The sequence below is a fragment of the Sturnira hondurensis genome, unplaced genomic scaffold, assembly GCF_014824575.4.
Source record: "Sturnira hondurensis isolate 20B ecotype Veracruz unplaced genomic scaffold, ASM1482457v3 Scaffold0021354, whole genome shotgun sequence".
Taxonomy (NCBI): Eukaryota; Metazoa; Chordata; class Mammalia; order Chiroptera; family Phyllostomidae; genus Sturnira; species Sturnira hondurensis.
In genome coordinates, this window is record NW_028093985.1 from 34,340,553 (window position 1) to 34,361,521 (window position 20,969).

The 20,969-nt window shown below is 40.4% G+C and overlaps 1 protein-coding gene across 2 annotated transcripts in view; it reads left to right on the top strand.

Annotated features, from left to right (window-relative positions):
• The window catches only part of KCNN2 (potassium calcium-activated channel subfamily N member 2), a 150,006-nt gene that overhangs the window by 38,081 nt on the left and 90,956 nt on the right, over positions 1 to 20,969 (top strand). For both annotated transcript variants that reach the window (XM_037032195.1, XM_037032196.1), the window contains exon 4: positions 18,413 to 18,831. In XM_037032195.1, coding sequence (XP_036888090.1) covers positions 18,413 to 18,831 — 419 coding nt within the window. The remainder of the gene's footprint in view (positions 1 to 18,412; positions 18,832 to 20,969) is intronic.

Below are 20,969 nucleotides of genomic sequence, written 5' to 3' on the forward strand. Positions count from 1 at the left end.
GGCTCTCTTTTCTGTTCCATTGATCTATATGTCTGTTCTTATGCCAGTACCAGACTCTTTTGATTACAGTGGTCTCCTAGTATAGTTTGATATCAGGTATTGTGATCCCCCCAACTCTGTTCTTCTTTCTCAAGATTGCTGAAGCTATTCAGGGTTGTTTTGGTTCCATACAAATTTCTGCAATATTCTAAAGATCTGCCTGATTTTAGATCTTGGAGTACAAGTTCTTAGCCATGAACCATGTTGCTTTCTGTGATATCACTTCTGCTGAGAGAACCTAAAGGGCAGAAGAATTAGTCTATCTTTCTGGAGAAGTTCAAAAGTAATTTTTATTAATTAATTATTTAATTGTTATTGCTTTTCCCCCCAATACCAATTAGTCCCCTTATACTCCCCTCCCAACAGCAATCACCACACTGTGGTCCATGTCCATGCGTCCTTTTTCCTCCATTTCTCTACCCCCTAATCTGCACCCGACCAGCTGTCATCCTTGAGGCAAGTTACATAAAGTGCAGTGTGAGAATAATTAACTGATAATACACCAGCATGTCCAAAATGCCTGAGTGGGACCGCAGAAGGTGTTTGAGAAGCCACACGAGAGGGAGTTGGGGTTCTAAATAAGTTTTAAGATCTGCGGGGCATGAATTTTTTGATGTTACCTAGAATTAGGCAATTCTAGATTTTTGTCTTTAGACAAAGCTCTTGTCTAAGTCACAAGAAGAGAATTTCAGAAACTCATAGTTTTCAGGAAATGATTAGAATTCTTTCAAAAATAGGGGCAAAGTTTCTAGAGCTCTTATTAATTCTGACTTTGCTCTAATTTATCTTTCCTTACCAATTTCCCTTTCTCCTTTTCCATGACTAATTTTCTGACTTTCATATCACAAGTTAATATTTAATTCATGTACTTGCCCCTCCTGAGGATCCATGTTATTACTTATTACTTATTATTACTTATTCATGGGGACATTTTTACTAGGGTCAGCAGAGTGGGTGGCTGCCTCATAATAATCATACAAGGGTGACATTATTTTAATTTGTTTGTAGATGACAATCTGATGTTGAGAGGGATTATCTTGCCCCAATCCACTTAGCTAGTAAGTGGTCAAGCCAAAAATTAAATCCAAGTTTCTCTGGCTCCAAAATGTGTGTGTGTGTGTGTGTGTGTTTCTATGACTCATACTACATTATATTCTGAGCAGGTGGTTGATATTTTAAAAAGATGAACAAATACCACCCACTCATAGATAACTCCACCCCACCCAGTCGTTATTGTGCTTTAAAGTATTTAAGAACCACCCATTTTGGATTGTTCCCTTGAAATGTCCAAGTTAATATTTATTCTTTATTTTTTATAAACCTTGACTTATCACTTTAGTATTAAGTTAAATGTAGGAATACTTTTAGCTGCTCAAATTAACAGATACCCAATTAGTAGAGGCTTAAACAAATAGCGTAAGTGGTTTTGCTGGCTCAGTGGCTTAATGTATAATGCTGGCATTACTGTGATTCCTTTGGACTTTTTCTCAGGGCCACAATATAGCTGGCTGCTGCAGACCCAGGCGTTGCCTCTGTTTAGGATCAGAGGAAGGGAAGGAAGAGGGGGGCTATTCTAGCTAGATGTCATTTTTATCCAAAAAAGCAAAAGCCTTCTAATTAGTTCTCCAACAACCTTTTGCTTATGACTTCCAGTCTGAACTGCAGTCCATGGCTACACATACCTCCAAAAGAGTCTGGGAAAGTGGATATTCCTGCAAGAGAAAAGAGGGATGGGAACGGCATTGGGTTAGCCAGTTAACTGTGCTGTCCACAGCACATGGTAGGTGTTCATCATTACAATGAACTTTCAGAGACAGCAAATGTCATCTCCATTTTATAGATGATGGAAATAAGGTCCATGAAGTTTAAATAACCTCCCAAGGCCATGTAACACATTAGAACATCTGGAATCCAAGTCTTGGTTTTGTGCATTCCAGGCCAGTTCTTTTCTCTGCAGGAGAAGGGGTCAGGGAAGGCTACATCATGGTATGTTACATGGTGACTTCCCCTCAATTTCCCTTTTATTTATTAACATTTATTTATTCACATGGTTCCAAAATTAAAAAGTATTACAGATTATATAATTAAAAGTCTCTTTTTCATTTCTGATCCCCAGCCACTCTGCTCTCCTCCCCTAAGAAGCACTTGTCACTAACTTCTAGAACAGTACTTGAGAATTATTTTATGCACAAATACAAATACTTTCACATATGTCTCCCTCTTATCAGAACTACATGAGTAATGGCCTATAGCGTGTTTGTATGTTGAACTCAGTTCCTTATTACACTACTTTCTTTAATAGTAAATAATAATTTTCCTCCTCTTTTTTTCTAATGATCATTTTGTGGATGTCTGTAACTTGTTTAACCCCTTCCCCAAGTAGTGGGCATTGAGATTTCTTCACCCTGGGAATGGTTAGCTGTTCAGTGATTGACACTTTTCCGGACTAGTTGAAGTCCTCCTCCTTGGACACAGAAACCTGAGTGCGCAGGGCTGCTGGGATGGGCAGGAGCCCCGAACACCAGGAGAGGCTACAGGGTCTGCGGTGAGGGGACGATGAGCAATTGGTTTTGCTGGGTCCCTCCCAGTTTTGCTCAGGAATGGTCAGTCAGTATGAATTCTGAACAGCTCTTCTGTCTTTTCCACGCCCTAGTTCTGCACGAATGGTCTTGGAGGAAACTCCTGTGAGACTGTTGAAAAGTCTCTCTTCTGTCCTTTAACCTAGTCTGTGGCAGACAGTCATGAGCTGACTTTTTTGTTGATTGAGTCTTAGCAATGCCTTAATTAAGAAAAACTTCATAATTTGGCCTGCCTCTTTAGTGGCTTTTTTTTTTTACTATATTTCATTCAAAAGCTGATTTCTAAGGAAAGGGCCTTTTTTTGGATGAACACATTTCTGTGTGTTTTATTTTAGACCTTTTTTCCCAATTAACCTAGAGCTCAACGTGGAAGTTCCTAGTCCTGAGTTAGGTCAAGAGTCCGGGCAACCACAGTGGACGGGAGGGACGTCCCATTCCACGGGGCCTGTAGCCCCTGACGCCTTCTCTGTACCTCCTCTGTGTCCTCTGGACTCCTCTGTGGCCATTTCCACAGGCACTGTGAACACTCATTTATATATTCACCTTCTTCATCAAACACCAAGGGTTTTTTTTGTATTTGTATCCACAGAACCTTACAAATACAAGCATGCAACAACTAAATGGAAAAAAAAGAGCTCCATTTTATTGAATATTTGGTTTAAAGGTTAACCAAGAAATCTTACTTATGTTCGTTCATTGTGTTGAAACAGTTATGTAATGTAACAGTTCAAAGTTTTGCCTTAGTAAGCAGAATATTTTAGGTATAAATTGGATTCCATGTGTTTGGTCCTTTAGGCTTTATGAGTGCCAGCTATTATTACTTTCTAGTTTTGTAGTTTTGTATACATAGTCTATTGTGGGGGATGCATTTGAGTGTCTGATGACCTCATTCATTCTCGTTTTTTCTTCCTCTCTCTTTTGTAATCATTTTCTCTTATATTTATTGTTATATTTGTTTATACATATGGTTTCTAAATGAAAAAGTATTAAAGATCATATGTTAAAGTCTTCTTTTAGTTCTGATCCAAGGACACTCAGTTCACCTCCCCTAAGCAACACTTGTCATTAATTTCTAGAATATTCTTTCACAGATATATCAATAGAGATATATTTTTAAGATTTTATTACTTTTAGACAGAGGGGAAAGGAAGGAAAAAGGAAACATCAGTGTGTGGTTGCCTCTCGTGCACCCCAGGCATGTGCCCTGACTGGGACTTGAACTGGCGACCCTTTGGTTTGCAGGCTGGCACTCAATCCACTGAGCCATACCAGCCAGGGATCTTTCACAGATATTTTATACATGTACCAATACAAATATCTTTTCTTCCACTTAACAAAAGTAAACAGGTACTGGGATATGTTTTTTTTAAACTCACTTACTGGACTACTTTAATAGTACATAAAATATTTTTCATCCTTTTTTAATGGTCATTTTGTAAGTGTCCCTAGTTTGTTTAACCTCTTTCCCTATTTGTGAATACTTAGATTGTTCCTAGTCTTTTGCTAATATACAAGCAATGCTGTAACAAATGATTGCATGTGTTTACTTTTACATGTGCAAATATATCAATAAAACAAATTTCCTATAAGGGAATGGAACTTCATGGTCAAAGGGAATGTGTGTTTATAATATAATAAATTGTAGAGATTTATACTTCTACCTATAATATATGAGACTACCTGTTTTCCCATGCCTTCACTAGTATAGTGTGTTATAAAACTTTAGGTCTTCTTTAATATCACAGGTCAAAGAAATGGATCTCACTCTCATGGTTGAGCTGTTTTTAAGAGCCACTTTTAGTTCCTTTTCCATTAACTGCTCTTTCTGTCCTTTGTTTATTTTTCTGGTGGGCCGCTCATCGCTTTCTGAAAGATTTGTAAGAACTTTGATATATTAGGGAAATTAGTCTTCAATGCTAACAGTTGTGAACATTTTCTCCAAGGTTTGGTGTTTGTCTTTTTGCTCTCTTTATAGTTTTGACCAGGTGCAGAAAATGAAAGTTTAATGTAGTCAAATGTATCACTATAATCTTTTAAAACCCTGTTTTTTTGTCAGAGTTAGAAGGCCTTCCTTTTGTAAACTTATAAAATAATTCTTACATGATTTCTCCAAACTGTTGATTGTTTCATTTCTATATTTAAATCTTTCACTGACCTAGAATTTTTCTGGATGTATTGGTGTGAAACATCACTTCCATTCGATGTTTTTCCGGGTGACTACTTAATTGTCCCCAAGTTATTTGTCCATAAACTGTTTCCCCACAGATTTGATTGTCCACCTTTGTAATACTATGAAATTCCCAGTGTATTTGGTCTGTTTGGACTTTCTGCTATGGCATCACAGTTATTTTATGTGTCAGTACCGCATGATTTTAATTATTGATTTGTCTAATAATTTCTTCCTTATTACTCTTTTTTTTGGAGTTTTCCTGGCTATTCTACCTACACTTACTTTCTTGATCAGTGCATGACTAAAATTGTATTTAGTATGTATTTTTATTTTTAATTACAGTTTATATTAGTTACAAGTATAAACCATAATGGTTAAACATTTATGTAGTTTATGAACTGGCCCCCTGATAAGTCTAGGGCCCACCTGGCCCCATCCATAGTTATTACAATATTATTGACTGTATTCCTTATGCTGCACTTTACATCTTGTGACTACTTTCTAAATGTCAATCTGTACTTCTTAATCCCTTCATCTTTTTCACTCATTCCCCCAAACCTCCTCCCATCTGAGCAGCACCAGATTGTTCTCTGCATCTATGAGTCTGTTTCTATTTTGTTTATTTCATTCTTCAGATTTCACATATAAGTGAAATCAGGTGGTATTTGTCTTTTTCTGTCTGACTTACTTCACTTAGCTTGATACCCTGCAAGTCCATCTATGTTGTCACACATGGTAAAAATCCATTCTTATTTATGGCTGAGTAGTATTCCACCGTGTATGTGTATCACATCTTCTTCATCCTTGATAGGCACTTAGGTTGCTTCCATATCTTGACAATTGTAAATAGTGCTGCAATAAACATAAGGGCACCTATATCTTGTCGAATTAGTGTTTTGGGTTTTTTGGATAAATATCTTGAAGTAGAATGGCTGGGTTATAAGTCAGTTCTATTTTTAATTTTTAGAGGAAAGTCCATACTCTTCCATAGTGGCTACATAAATTTGCAGTCCCACTTACAGTGCGCAGTGGGTCCCTTTTCTCCACGTTCTTGCTAACATGTGTTGTTTGTTGATGATAGCCGTTATGATAGATGTGAGAAGATAGTTCATTGTGGTTTTAATTTACATTTCTCTGGTGATTAGTGGCACTGAGCATCTTTTCATGTGTCTATAGGCCACCTGTACGCCAGACAGCTTGCAGCCTCACAGAGGAGAAAAAGCATGTGCAGAAAGCACCTGGGGCTTCTGCCATTGAGCTCTTCCCACTCCCAGGCGGGTTGAGCACAGGTTCCCACACCAGTAGGCCACCCGATCGTGGCAGTACTCTCCAGCTAAATTCCATACCCTCTTCCTGCTAATGACTCACTGCCCGTTCAGCTCGGACAATGAGTTTGAAGTATGTTTTGGGCATCTGAGCCAGTATAAAACGGGTACACTGGAACGTTCAAGTTGTGATGCGATATATGACATCTATCTGGAAAAAGATGGCTTATTGTCATCTGTTGTTAATATAATGAGAATGGTTTGTGTGACATTGATGTAACCTGGCACCCAAGGAGAGTGGACTGGAATGCACATGTGTAAACAATGATGACTTCACTGTCCTAGTCAGTGGGGGTGGTAGACACCCTTGAATGAGTACATATACTGTGTGACCATTGCATTCAAAATGACTGAGCAAGTAAAACAATGAATCTGCGTCAAATTTTGCATTAAACTTGAACATTCCTCCATGGAAACTATTCAATTGATTCAGAAGGCTGTAGCTCTGGGCAGCTGGTGATTGGCAGCTTTATCACAACAATGTGCCTACTCACGCAGCACATCTCATGCAGAGTTTTTTTGTGAAACATCAAATCACTCCAGTGACTCAGCCCCTCTACAGCCCAGATATGGCTCCCTGAAACTTCTGGCCTTTCCCAAAAGTAAAATCACCTTTGAAAGGGAAGAGATTTCAGAGCATCAATGAGATTCAGGAAAATACAACAGGGCAGCTGATGGCGATTGGGAGAACTGTGTGAGGTCCCAAGGTGCCTATTTTGAAGGGAACTGAGGTGTCATGGTCGAGAAATATTGAACAATATTTCTTCTATCTTGTATCTTCTTGAATAAATGTCTCTATTTTTCATAGTACATGGGTGGATGCTTTCTGGACAGACCTTATTCCGAGGGGCATATTCTGTGTTATGCCTGCAAGTTACTTTAGTCCTTTGGCAAAGGCCATTAACCACAGCTCTAGAATTAAAGTAGATTAAAAAAACTCATGCTTTCACCCCAAAATCTTTCTTAGCAACATCAAAGTGAAAAATGAATATAGAGATGTGATAATATCTGTCATCTGATTATTCTACCCCCCAAGTCAGCTTAAAACATATATATATATATTATTTTGATCATATAGAATATAATGGGAATATTTTTATAATTATATTTTAATACTTGGAATCAGTTTTTAATAACTGTGATGCTTAAAGTGTTTTCGTTTCTATGTAGAATAGCTCTAAGTTGAGTAAATATCATCTTCCACTTTGGGTTGACAGCCCTCCCCCTTGACCAGGCACTTTCTTTTCTTGCTACTGCACAGAGTGCCTTGACTTTCCGTCAGTGCTTCACATTTGGGCTTCCCCAGGACTTGTCCTCTTTTTTTGGATCTTGTAAAACTACCTGAATATTGATGCCTTCCGAGTTTATTTCAGTAGTTCACACTCCTCCTCTCAGTGCTTACGTACACTGCTGCCGACTTGTCATCTATACTCAGATGACAGAGGCCAAAAGGAGCCTTTGCCTTCCTCTCTCACCACCCCTCCCCCGCTGCCGACCCACTGTACTCAGGGAGTGGCACGGCCGTTCACTGTCTTTTTCAGAGTAGAAACTCAGCTACATGTGGTTCTTCTTATCTCATCACTTTCACATTCAGCCCATCAGAAAAATGAAGTGAGATCTGCAAATTATATCTCTAGTGTACCCACTCTTTCCATTTCTATGGCAGTCCCCACCCCCTGGTCCAGGTCATGAGGATATGAACCATAACCAGTAAAACTTCCTAACGTATGCACTGCCTTGTGTACCCTTATGTATCCCCTTGTGATTACCCGTAGCAATAAGGATGAGACCTGTAAACTATAAGTTAGATGATGTGTTTCTCTGCCGAATGTCCTTCAGTGGGTTCCTGAAGCATGTGGAAAGAAATCCACTTTTTAAAAATATCTTCACCCAAGGACATGTTTCGATTGATTTTTAGAGAGAGGAAGGGAGGTGGGGCGAGAGAGAGAAACATCAATAGGTTGCCTGCCCTATGTGCCTCAAGCAGGGACTGAGCCCACAACCCAGGCATCTGCCCTGGCCAAGAACTGAACTGACAGCTTTTTGGTGCAGGAGACAATACTCCAACCAACTGAGCCATGTGGCCAAGGCATGAAATCCTGTCTTGATTCCATTGCCAGCAAGGTCCTGAACACCTTGCCCCTGTCTGTCTCTTCAGACTCATCTCCTTCACTCTGCCCCTTGATCAGTAAGTTTCAGGCATTCTAGTGTGTGTGTGTGTGTGTGTGTGTGTTTAATTTCCTTAGCGTGTGAGCTTTTCTAATGCCCATGGCCTTTATATGTGCTATCTCTCTGCTTAAAATGTTCTTCTCCTGGCTCTTTCTGTGACTGGCTTGTCTCATGAGACCTGTTCAGGTCTTGCCCTAAATGGTCCTTCTCCAGATGTTTTCCCTGAGGACCACAGACATAATCACTTTATTCAGTTGCTTTAGGTCTGCTCTCTTGACTTTGTCTTCTCTCCCGGTGAAAGTTGGTTTCATGAGGCCAGTCCTTCCTCTGCTGTAAACCCTATCACATGCCTCGTAAGTGGCACAGTGCCTGCCGCACAGTGAACTGTTCAGTACACTGGGTATTTGGTAAATTAATGAATAAACAAAGGCATAAACGGCAATGAAGAGTGGGGGGGGCAAGTATGTGGAAAGAAGAAGAAATATTTTTCCTTAGTTTGTGCATGAAAATATGTGTATGCTATGGTAAAACAAAACCAAGAGTGCAGTTATTCCAGGTGTTGATTTACGTCCCTGACAGTATGTAACAGAACGTTTTTCTGGGGAAGGTACTGAAGAAGAATGTTCGCTGGATTTCCTGGGCAACTGCAAAATCATGCTGCTGCAGTGGCTTAGCATTTAGTAGGATGTGTTCCCTACAAATTTGAAAAATGTCACAGATTCATTTCACTTGTGTTGCGTGTGGGCATTCTCTTCTGCAGTGCATATTCAGTGAGCATTAGGGCCCATCCAGGGGTGCAGGGAGTAAATATTAAATGAGAAATAAGAAGGCAGTTCATTTTACAGGCATTTACCTCTACTGGATAGACGTGGTTCCTGTCCCCGAGGAGCCTCCCAGTCAAGCGGGGGTGACAGACTTACAAAGAAGTCCTCACTGTCCTCTGTGACAGCGTCTGTAGGAGGCACATGCGGGGACCTTGGTAGAATAAAGGAGGGAGGTCTCAGATTTGGCCATGGCATGGGCAGTGTCCTAAGGAGGTGACCACAGAGTTTTGTTTTAAAGGAATGAGAATTTGCTATGTAGAAAGATGTAGCAAATTCCATTGGAGCATACGGACTAACGTAGAGAAGCATGATGAGGGTAGTGTGTTCCAGAGCCTGCGACCAGAGGGAGATGAAAGAGGAGTGATAGGCAGTGAGGCACAACTGGGTTGTGGAATGGGGGCCTTGGAATGGTTTTCATCTTGACAGAGAAGGGATTATGTAACTTACATTTGAGAAAAGGTCCTTAGAGGATGGAGGGTAGCTTCCAGTAGGAGGAATGTGATAGTGGAGACGGAAGGCAGGGAGAGGTCGCTCAGGAGAGTGCGGAGAGCAGAGTCGGAGATGGACCTCAGCAGAGCAGGGGCGCTTGGCTGGGGAGAACGGGTTTTAGGGAAACTGAGATGGATCCTTCAGAGGGGCGGCAGATGAAAAAAACAACACGTCACACAACCCCAAAGAAGACGTCTTTTTTAGGGAGGAAGGAGTGATTAAGAGCAGATCAAGTAAGATGAAAATTAAGCTGCAAGGACTGATTTCGTAATTAAGGTATCGTTAACGACCTCTGTAAGAGCAGTGCTGGTGGGGTGGCGGGGCAAACGCTGCTTCACGGTGTTGGGGGATGAAAGGGAATGCGGAAACGAAGACCACCGGGGGGCACACAGAGAGGCAGCCTGGATCCTCTGTTTCTAGTGAATGGTGGAGATGAACTTGTGTAGTCTGCTGAGAGGAAGACAGAAACTAAACAAACAAAAACCAAACAGAAACAGCTCATAGATACAGAGAACAGACTGTCGGTTGTCCGAGGGAAGGGGCACCAGGGGCCTGGATGAAAAAGGTGAGGGGATTAAGAAGTACCAACTGGTACTTACAGAACAGTCACAGAGGTGTAAATTACAGCACAGGGAATATAGTCAGTAACATCGTAATAACTATGTGTGGGGCCAGGTGGGCGTGTAAAATATTGGGGGGAACACTGTAAAGTACACGATTGTCTCACCACTATGTTGGACATCTGCAACTAATACAGAGTAATATTGCATGCCAACTCTCATTGAAAAACAAACAAATAGTTTCTCACTACAGGAGAATCAGATTTTGGTGTAATTTGCTTTAGGTAAGACAAAAGAGAAGGGAAATAAGGGGAAAAGGGTGAGATATAGGTAAACTTGTAGCTATAGTATGAAATGGAGAATATTTCTGATATTGGGAAGGAAGTATACTGAGAGAATGAGAAACAATGGTGGCCCTTGAGGAGAAAGATAATTATCTGGGGCAGAGGCTCTGGAGGACAAGGGAAAGGTCACGGGTGATGATGAGGGTTCAGCTGAGCCCGAGGTATGGGCGTGTGGTAGCCCCCATCCACCTGAAGCAGCCTGGGCATCAGGTCCCAGGTGGAGGTTACCCGGGCAGGCCCAGCAGAAGTTGCAGGGGGTGGGTGGGGCTGCTGAGGAAGCCAGTGAGGCCCTGACGGAAGTGATGGGACCCAGGAGAGAGAACCAATGTGGTTAGGGAAGTGAGTAGAGGGACCATGACAGGGGCCCTGGGAAGAAAGAAGAGTGAGGTCAGAGGAGCAGCACGCCCTGAGTGATGGAAGGAGACTGTTTCCAGGCAATGTATCAGAATCCTACTGTAAACAGCGTTTCCTTACCAATTACCTGGGGAAGTAGTTACTCTGCATTTCTGTTGCCCTGGCCCACAGTGCTGTTAGGAAAGCCTGTCTTGGGATTGTGCTCAGAATCTGCGGCACAGCTTTCAATTATCTGAAGTGCTATCGATCCTTGGCCCCTTTGGGAATGGATATGATTTTTGCCAAGTCATTCAGAGCCAAGTTTGGTGAAGAAGGTAGACAAACCAGGTAATACCATTTCTAGTAGAAAAGGAAATACAGATTTAAATAACAATACTGTTTTTCTTACGTGACTTGTAACAGGCCTTGAGAACACAATTTGGGGATGGATATGTAGCCTCTTAAAGGAACTAGTCTGAGGGACATGTTCTTTGGATATAAACGTTTTAATAGATTTGGGGGTCACATTTCTTCAGAGTTATCCAGTACTCAGTGAATATTCACTGATGTAAAATTTATAGCCTTCTGCCATTATATGTACACTGTCTCTTGTATGTGTTACTGAAATCCTTCACGCCAGTGTGATCTTCAAAATGGTGAGACTGAACTAGAATATGTAGATAGTCAGCTTGGGCTGCTTTATTTATTATCTATTTCTTTAGTAGAAACTAGAAAATATGGCTTTTATTACCTAATAGCATCTGTCAAACACCTTAAGGTTCGTAGATGAAAAGTTATGTTGAAGGTAAACCTAACGTCATTATGTTGTCATAACTAACTTGTTAAAATGTTGCCATGTCTCTGAGAGATTCTGCTAGTTTTCTATCTCCTTAAAATACCAGAAAAGAGTAGTCATTTTTGTCCTCCAGTCCCTGTCCTTGCAAAGTAACACTGATGGCAGCGTTTGAGTAACAGCTGAGTAGTAACTATGAACTGCAGAAAATTCACCTGGAATGGGAATTTGCCATCGTCTAAAATGGTGGGGAAATTACTTTCCTCGCTCTGGAAGAGCAAAGTACGTAGAATCTTACCGTAGTGGAAATCTGCTCTGCCAGCCATTGTGATTTAATTTCCTGAGAACACTAGGTTCTTATTCAACTTGCTTTCATCTCATGCTTTCTATTTAAGCTTATTACCAAGATGCCCTAGTAGCTGCGACCTTGGCAAGCTACCCAACTTCCCTGAACCCCAGTTTCCTTGTCTCTAAAATAGTGACAATATTGCTCCCATGGCAAAATTGTTGTGAAACTTAGACAATGTGTATAAGTGCCTCACCCATTGCCAAAAATATAAAAATTGCACTATATTTATATTCAATTGGCAACGTTTTCATAATAAGAAAGTGATTTTCTGCTGCTTTCAGAAATCTGGCTATGAAAAACTGTAAGCCTTTTAAAACATAGGAACCCCCTTTCCCTCCCCTCAGGACAAGACCCTCAGCCATCCAGCATGTGGATACTGACCTCTTCCAACACCGGGTCCATGTGTTATTACTTTTTTTTCAAGTAAGTTCCGCTCTCTCTGCTGATGCCCACACCCCCCTCAGTGGCCTGAGCTCATCATACCTTAACGGGCAAGATTTCCTCCCCATGTTTTATTTTATTTTCACTCTACCCTCATGACCACTCCTCAAATTCAAGTTTATTCATGGAACTATTATTGTTGTAAATCAAATTCCAAAGAAAAACAGGAATAGGAGATTTCTTTTCACTTAATGTGTTATCGAGCAGTGTAAGACCCAGGTCTGACCCCACATGTGTCCTCTGTCTGTGAGGAAATGCCTGTAGGGTGACCTGTAAATTTGGTTTCGGGTCACTGGCCCCTCTAAGAAAAAGAAAGAAAGTATGAAGAGACTGTCCCCTGCTGATTGTCTCTGAGGAACCTCCCTCCCATGGTGAAGACATGTTCAGTACCTGCAAGAGGTTTTTTCAATGGGTCTTTTTAGTTGGTTTCTTATTCTTAAATTGTCTGGTTTTATTCACTTGAAGGGTAGGAGAGATGAGAACATTCAGCTTTCAAAGATCATAGGTACCAGTTATCTATTGCTATACAAAACACTGATCCGAAACTTAGTAATGCAAAGGGGGGATTGTGTTACTTTTTTTTTTTACATGCTCATCATTCTGTGGCTCAGCTGTTTGGGCTACATTCTGCTGAGAAGTTCTGCTCACATCACTCAGGGTCACTCAAGAACCTGTGGTCACCCTGTGACTGAGCTGGGGCTCTATGGACTCGTTTGGCCTCACCGACACCCCTGGAGACTGGTGGTCATGGTCAGGTGGACCACGTGCCACCAGCAAGATTGTCAGGGCTGGTGGCCAGGTCCTAAGAGCTTCAGAGCAGAAGCTGCGAGGCCTGTTGAGACAGGTTCGCATGCCATCGCTTCTGCCACATCCTGCTGGCCAAGGCTTGTTTTGGATAACCATGACTCAGCAATTTATGGAGCCATAACTCAGTATTTTTAGATAGCCATGACTTAGCATTTTAAGAAAATCATGAATTGGCATTTTTGGATAACCGTGACTCAGCATTTTTGATAAACGTGACTCGGTATTTTTGGTATTTTTGGATAACCATGACCCAGCATTTTGGGAAAACTATGGCTGAGCATTTTAGATGGACATTACTCAGCATTTTCAGGTAGCCATAACTTGGCATTTTTGAGGCACTATGGCTCAGCATTTGCGATAACCATGACTCAGCAATTTATGGTGCTATGACTCAGCATTTTATAGTTCTAATTCTGGAATCCTAAGAAAAGAATGAAAGAGATGCTCAAAGTTTCATGTAAGCACATAGTAACACCTCAGTATTGTTTATGATGATAAAGTTGTAAACCAGAGTACTACACAACAGCCTAAAAATTATTTAATAGAAGATTATTAGAAAATACCATTTTTTGTTTTCTAAGGCTTTTCAGTTAGGGCCAAAGTTCTCAGACAGGTATATACAAAATAGCTGGCACATTTCAGAAATGGTGATGCCTACATTCGTCCCTCAGCATTTCTGGCTAAGGTGTGTCTGGGGTAAAGCCTGGGTATTAGGACTTTTAAAAGCTCCCAGTGATCATAGCATGTTGGCTCGTGTGAGATTTACTGAACTAGAAGAACTCAGGGCTAATAATGGTGGCAGATCATAGTCTCCTTGAGCAGATCAACCCTAATTGAAAGGATAAGCCTGTATTTTCTTTTCCAAATCCTTGGAGCCAAATCTATTTGGAAATTCACCATTCAGATTTTTTTTTCAGAATTTAAAAAAGCAAGGGGGGGCATTTACAGTATATAACAGAAAACTCCCCATGTTAAGGAGTATCTGGACAACATTCCTTAATCAAACAATATTTTTTTTCAGTGAAACATGTAAATATTCACATTTTAAAGAGGCCCATGTTGGTTTAGTTTAGAGTTTGCTACCAGAAGAGAATTGATACCAAACTTAAAATTTTTTAGTGTTCGTTATAGATTCTGGAGTTGAGAATAAGAGATTGTGAATATAATTACAAAGTTCTGTGTTGCGGAGCCCAAGAATTATATGTCAATGCTGTGCGCCTGACTGAAAGGTCTGAGGAAGTCGCTGGTACAGAGAGAGTTCAGATGTATGGACTAGCATTTAAGAGGGTGGACTTTGGAATCAGAAGGACCAGGGTTTGCAAAATGTCTCTGTCTCTTAATTACCTGTGTGACTTTGAGCAAGTTATTTAATTAATACCAGCCCTGTTTTCTCAGGTACAAAATGAGGTTTCTTCTAACTACCCCAGGATGCTGGATAAGTGTGCTAATACCCACAATTGTCCGGACTTGAGGATTAGAAGAGGATTAAAAAAAATAACACAATCCCCCCTTTGCATTACTAAGTTTTGGATCAGTGTTTCTTCAATATTAATATTGAAGAAAAATAGCACAAAATTTTTTTAGAGGTGATGAAAATATCCAAAGTACTGACGTGGTCTCACAGCGAGGTGAAACATGCCGGGACAGGAAGCCCTATGCTCTTCCTTCTGTGGTGCTGGTACTAGCTATTCACTTTTGGCCTGCAAAGATGTTCTCTGGCTTGCTTTACCACCCAGTTGGGAGGGGCTTGGCATGAAAGATGCAGCATCTCTATATGGCTGTTGAACTGCTGTTACAGTCATCACCAGCATTGTTGTCATGCACAGAGGACCTGCGGGTGACAGTGTTTCCAATGCAGGGTCAGGGTGGAATCCACTCTGGTGCCCATAGTTTATCAGACTACTTTCACAACCAGTGACTCAGTCTGAAACTGAAGATTGTGACCATTGTTTTGATGCAAGTTACTCTCTGATTCCTGATTAGGTATTATCACAGGATATCCCACTGGATCATAGGAAATAGTAAATACTAGAACCAGGAGAGACAGTTTCCTGAATCATTAATTGCAAAGGAGAAGTAGTGTTTGGTGAGAGGAAGTAATCTGCTCACAGAAGGGAAGTGTCCCTGGCCTGACTGATGCATTGATTAAACTGGGGTTTCGGAAAGTGTGTACCTGTCTCCAGCAGGTAGAGCAAAGCATTCCGTGGCTTCCAGGTGGGGACCTCAATTTGTGCAAGCAAATTTAATTACCAGGGATTTCCATGGGCAGTTAGTTAGTCCAGGCTGGAGAAAAAGAAAGTGAAAATATAATAGTAATATAAAAGCAAGGTAAAAATGCAGATATTACATAGCTGATAAATATACATCCCTCTCAAAACAAACAAACAAACAAACAAAAAGCCCCAGAAAACCCATGAAGTGGTTTTGGATAAGCTACTAAAGTACTTTTTTTTAATCTGAAGACAATTGGTAGAACTTTCTGTGTGTTTGTGTCAGGGAGAAAATAGGGAGAACCAAACTATATTCCCTAGATCACACAAATGGTGTTTGGGGCTTCCTTGTCACCGTTTGGCCCTGGGTTGACTTGGGAGTTCATGATACTTATATCCTTGGAAGTGAAACGTCAGAAGTCTTGACTGCTCAGTGTCCCTGAATAGTCAAGGACTGTGGAAGATAACAAGGAAAAAAATAAAGACCCTATTTATTAGTCACTAATGACGCCATCATGTGTGGCCCGATTTAAGGTGCAGAGAAGAATGCTGTGCTCTGCTCGCCCAAGGAAATGGGAGTTCATTGTCAGGCCATCAGGGAAGAGAGAGAGAGGCCAGGCCACCATGAGAACTGGGTGCAGCAGGAGCTCTGCATGGGTGGCAGCCTTTGTGACCCCCAGGAATTCTGGGGCCACTCCTTCCTGTGTTTTAAATTGACTACTATCATGACTTAGTTGTTTGGTCTTTGCTTCTCGACTTCATCTCTTACACGTATCTCTCTCTCTCCAATATACATATATATATATTTTTTTCCCCAGAGATCCTCTATGACCTCCCCGAGAGATCCTGTGGGTTCAGCAATGGATCATCCAGGGTGGCGAATGATCCATTCACCATTGGAATGGCACCATTTAGTGCCGGCCTGGGAACCAAAGGGTCACTGGTTTGATTCCTAGTCAGGACACATGCCTGGACTGCAGACCAGGTTCCCAGTAAAGGGTGCACAAGAGACAAGCACATATTGATGTTTCTCTCCCTCTTTTTCTCCCTCCTTTCCTATCTCTAAAACAAATAAAATAAATAAAACCCTTAAAAAAGTAAATAACGTAGAGTAAATGAATACATATATATATGTAACATATATAGAAAACTCCATACAAATATCTACATATATGTCACAGATAAACAAATGTTTAAAGGTGTAACATTTTTTGGTATATACAGCTGTCTTTGGAGAGGAAAATAAAACAGATTTGCTTAGCTTAATGTTTCATTCAAATGGCTAATAATGGCATCACTTTCTGTGATAATGATGGCATTTATCTCTTTGGGGAATTTCAGCTCTCACCATTTCCTGCAGAACCAGGACCTACTAAGAGGATCCCATTCACTGAGAAATAAGTAAACATTTCATCAGAACAACTAGTGTTTTATTCTTAAACAGATTAATAGGGAGACAATAAAGTAGTTTTGTACTGATGATTGCATGTGTCTGGTCTTTCAGGAAAAAAAAATGTGCCAGATAATTTTTCTGCATAGTTAGACAGAGGGTCTGTAGAGGTCACTTTGCCCAGCTGAGATCTCCGACAGAATCTCACTTACCAGAAGGCAAAGAATATGTCATCTTTCTTAGTGGGGGAGCGCTGCTGGCGTTCTGGGCAAACAGGTCTTCCTTGTGCGTGGGACTCCCAGAACGGCAGCACAGTTGGCACCCGTGGCTTCCTGGCTCTAAATGCCAGTAGCCCCCACAAGTCATTGTGGCAGTCAGAAATGTCACCACACATTTTCAAATGCTTCTGGTTGTTTGTGGATTCCCGGAGTGGGGTGGACTTGTTTACTGAGAAGCCAGGGAAGACAGAAAAATGCTCTTTTCTGTCCCTTTTACATTTCCTCTCCCTCCCTCTCCCCCTCCCTCCCTCTCCCCCTCCCTCCCTCCCTCCCATCTATCTATTTTGCCATGTATAATGCACACCTACGTTTCTGGCCCAAACTTTCATTTCAATTTTTACTTCAAGTATTTATTTATTTATATTTAAATACCTTTTGTATTATAAAGGAATTTTGGCATTTATTTTTTAATATATTATGGTACAAGAAATTTCACGTAACAAATAATTACAAAACACAAAAATAGATACAAGGCATTTCAGGTACTACCATATATAATGCACATCCTATTTTCCCCTCAAAATTTCGGGCATTGTACATAGCAAAATACAGTCAAAAATACATAGCAAAAATATATATTCATCTATCCATCAGTCTCCTGTTTCTTTCTTTTCTTTTCTTCTTTCATTGTGTGTGGTGAGGAGTGACAGAAATGGGAAGAAGGAGTCTATTAGAGAAAGATTGAAAACAAATAACCCAAGGGAAGGCTAAGGGAGTGCCCAGGAGGGCACAGAAGACTCAGCAGTGTGAGGCTGCCGGGAGTGATGCTTCTGCCACTTTGGTCTGTGGTCTCCTGTGATTCTCTCTCTGAAGCCAAGGATAAGATTCCTGTAAGAACGCTCACATGTAGTTGCATTATAGAGTATAACTGATTGCAGAGGCTCCATAAATAGATTTCACTGAAAATGCAGTTAGAATTGTGTAAGGGCTTTTAGGTCCAAACCCTTAAAGAGGAGAACAGTGTGTCACAGGCAGGTTCATCTGACTTCATCTAAGGCGGGTGCTCCACGGATAGACCCAGGGCCCCTTCTTTTAAAATGATGTTATGTACATGATTGTCCAGGGGCACGGACTCCAAACTGATTTCAGCTCCTGTGTACCGAGTTTTTCATTTTAATTGTCACAAAATGAAAGTCTCCCTTTGTGCCCATACCATTTTCTAAAAATAGTGTGCCTGGCTAGCATTTAAAGTTATAACCTCTAGCTTGCCATGATTGCTAAAAGTCATCTGTTGTGTATTTTTGAAATCTGCACTGACACTTGTGGACCATTCATGTCATACTGAAGCTGATTTTCTACTTTATTTTTTCAGTTGTTCATGGTGGACAATGGAGCAGATGACTGGAGAATAGCCATGACTTATGAGCGTATTTTCTTCATCTGCTTGGAAATACTGGTGTGTGCTATTCATCCCATACCTGGGAATTATACGTTCACATGGACGGCCCGGCTTGCCTTCTCCTATGCCCCATCCACAACCACCGCTGATGTGGATATTATTTTATCTATACCAATGTTCTTAAGACTCTATCTGATTGCCAGAGTCATGCTTTTACATAGCAAACTTTTCACTGATGCCTCCTCTAGAAGCATTGGAGCACTTAATAAGATAAACTTCAATACACGTTTTGTTATGAAGACTTTAATGACTATATGCCCAGGAACTGTACTCTTGGTTTTTAGTATTTCATTATGGATAATTGCCGCATGGACTGTCCGAGCTTGTGAAAGGTAAGTTTGTTTCTTTTCCTGAGAACATAATTTGCCATGTGGTGTCCTTGAAAGTGGGAGAAAGAACCCATTTTTGATTAGATGCCCATAGTGACTCACTGTTGAGAATTTTGGATTCTCCGATGGGCTTCTTTTAAATGACTGTGACAAAACTTTTAAGATTTCCGCATCCAGCAGTGCCTTGATGATTATGTATTTTAAAAAAGATTTGATCAGTTTTCAGGTAGAGGGATGCCTTTATAGTCTGTGTCCAAATTTGGAGACCTATAAATTGAAGAAGAGACTTCTGTCAAAAATGATTGTTGAATGGTCCTACTGAATCATTGTGGTGCTTCATTGGTTACAGCGTTGATTACTGTCAAGGCAGGGATCTGAGGGTGAAGAGGTGCCGCATGGTGTCTGGACGTAAGGGAGTATCTCAGAGTGGTTTGTTGACTGTGCTGCCTGTTTATAATAGCGGTCATGTGATCACTAATGTGGGGCCTGTAGGAATAATATTGTTTACTTGACCTCTCAACAGTTAGTGAGAAGTGGCAGTGTGTCTTTGTTTTGTGTCTGAAGAACTATGGTGTGCTAGACCCAGGCACACATTCTCAGTGAGCAGCTCAGAGAGTCTGAATTAGTCAGGTATAGCATCAGTGATGTTAACCTTGCTGCTTCACAAACAAACAAAAACAGATTTGTTACATAGAGGGGAGGAGCTCTGTCCTGAGGGTGGTAGATCTCGTGTGACCTTGGTTAAGAGAAGTCAAGTTGAAGTTAGCAATAGACAGGAAGTATGGAAAAATTTATAGCACTCTAGAATATGAAGATGCTGGTCTTTGTAGTGATAAGGTTTTTTAAAACAGTGTTTCAAAGTCCAAGTTTTATACACACACATACACAGTTTAATAAAGAAAAATGTCTATGAGAGCTGTTGCAAAAAAAGAGCAAACCCACAACACCCCTCCCCCATTTCTGCTTTCCAGAAGTGATCACTTTAAATTATTTTAGCCATTTCTTTGGTGATTATTTTTCATATTTCTAAGGGATACTGCTTATATTGCTACATCTAGATTTTTCACCTACATTTTTATGGAAGTTGGGATTTTAGTTTTCTTTCATTTATAGGTATTCACCCTTTTATGTCTCTGCTTTCCCCAAAAGTAATTTCTCTCTTCTCAATAAGTCATGTAAATGCCAGTGATATATATTCCATGTTTATATTATGATGACTGTGTGAACTACATTAATTGTTGGATAATATAGTATGTTGCAATCATTTTGTCTTTCCTGTGTCTTTATATTTTCTTTAGAATTAATAATTGCCTCATTTTATTTGCTAATTTTTCTTTGTTTTATTTGATTACTTTTTCTGTATCTATTTTATACTAAATCATCTCTAAATTCTCCCAGATCTCCATATTCTTGTATTGGATTCGTATATTTTGGGCAGCCTATCAATTTAACCTTAAATAAATGTTTCTTGGGACTGTTTAACCTGCTTCTCCATAATATTGGAGATTTCATTTGTCTTTTTATGTTGAAAATCCTTTTTTTCCTGAACCCTGATTCTCCCTCTTTCTTCATGTATTCTTTTGTTTTGGCAGAATACATCTTCCAGTAGCTTCTAAGAAAAGGTAGTGAGTACAAGATTAGTTTTTGAGACATTTATGGCAAGTCTTTATTCTTCTCTGATGCTGATTGAAAACTGGGCTGGATATGAAACTCTAGATTAGAAATCACTTTCCCTCAATATTGACAACATCCTTTTCCTCTGGTGTCCAGGGTTGAGGAATCTCATGCTATTCTCAGTTCTGATTTCTTCTATCCTGGAATCCGTTAGGGTGGACGCTCTGAAACTGCACAGGGATGTGTCTTGGTGTGAATCCATTTTGGCCCAGTTCACCAGAAGTGTGGTGGGCCAGATCGATCTTGGCATTGTCCTTGCATTCCTGGAAAACTTACTTTATTGAATTATTTAATACTTTTCATTCCTGTATTTTGGTGTGTGGATGGATATTGGCCCTCCTTTACTAGTTCTTTAATTTTCTTATTTTCTTTCTGCATTGTTTTCCATCTCTGTTTTTGCTCTATAGATGGGAGATAACCTTAATTTTATCTTTTCTATTGGGAATTTATTTCTTCTCCACTCTGTA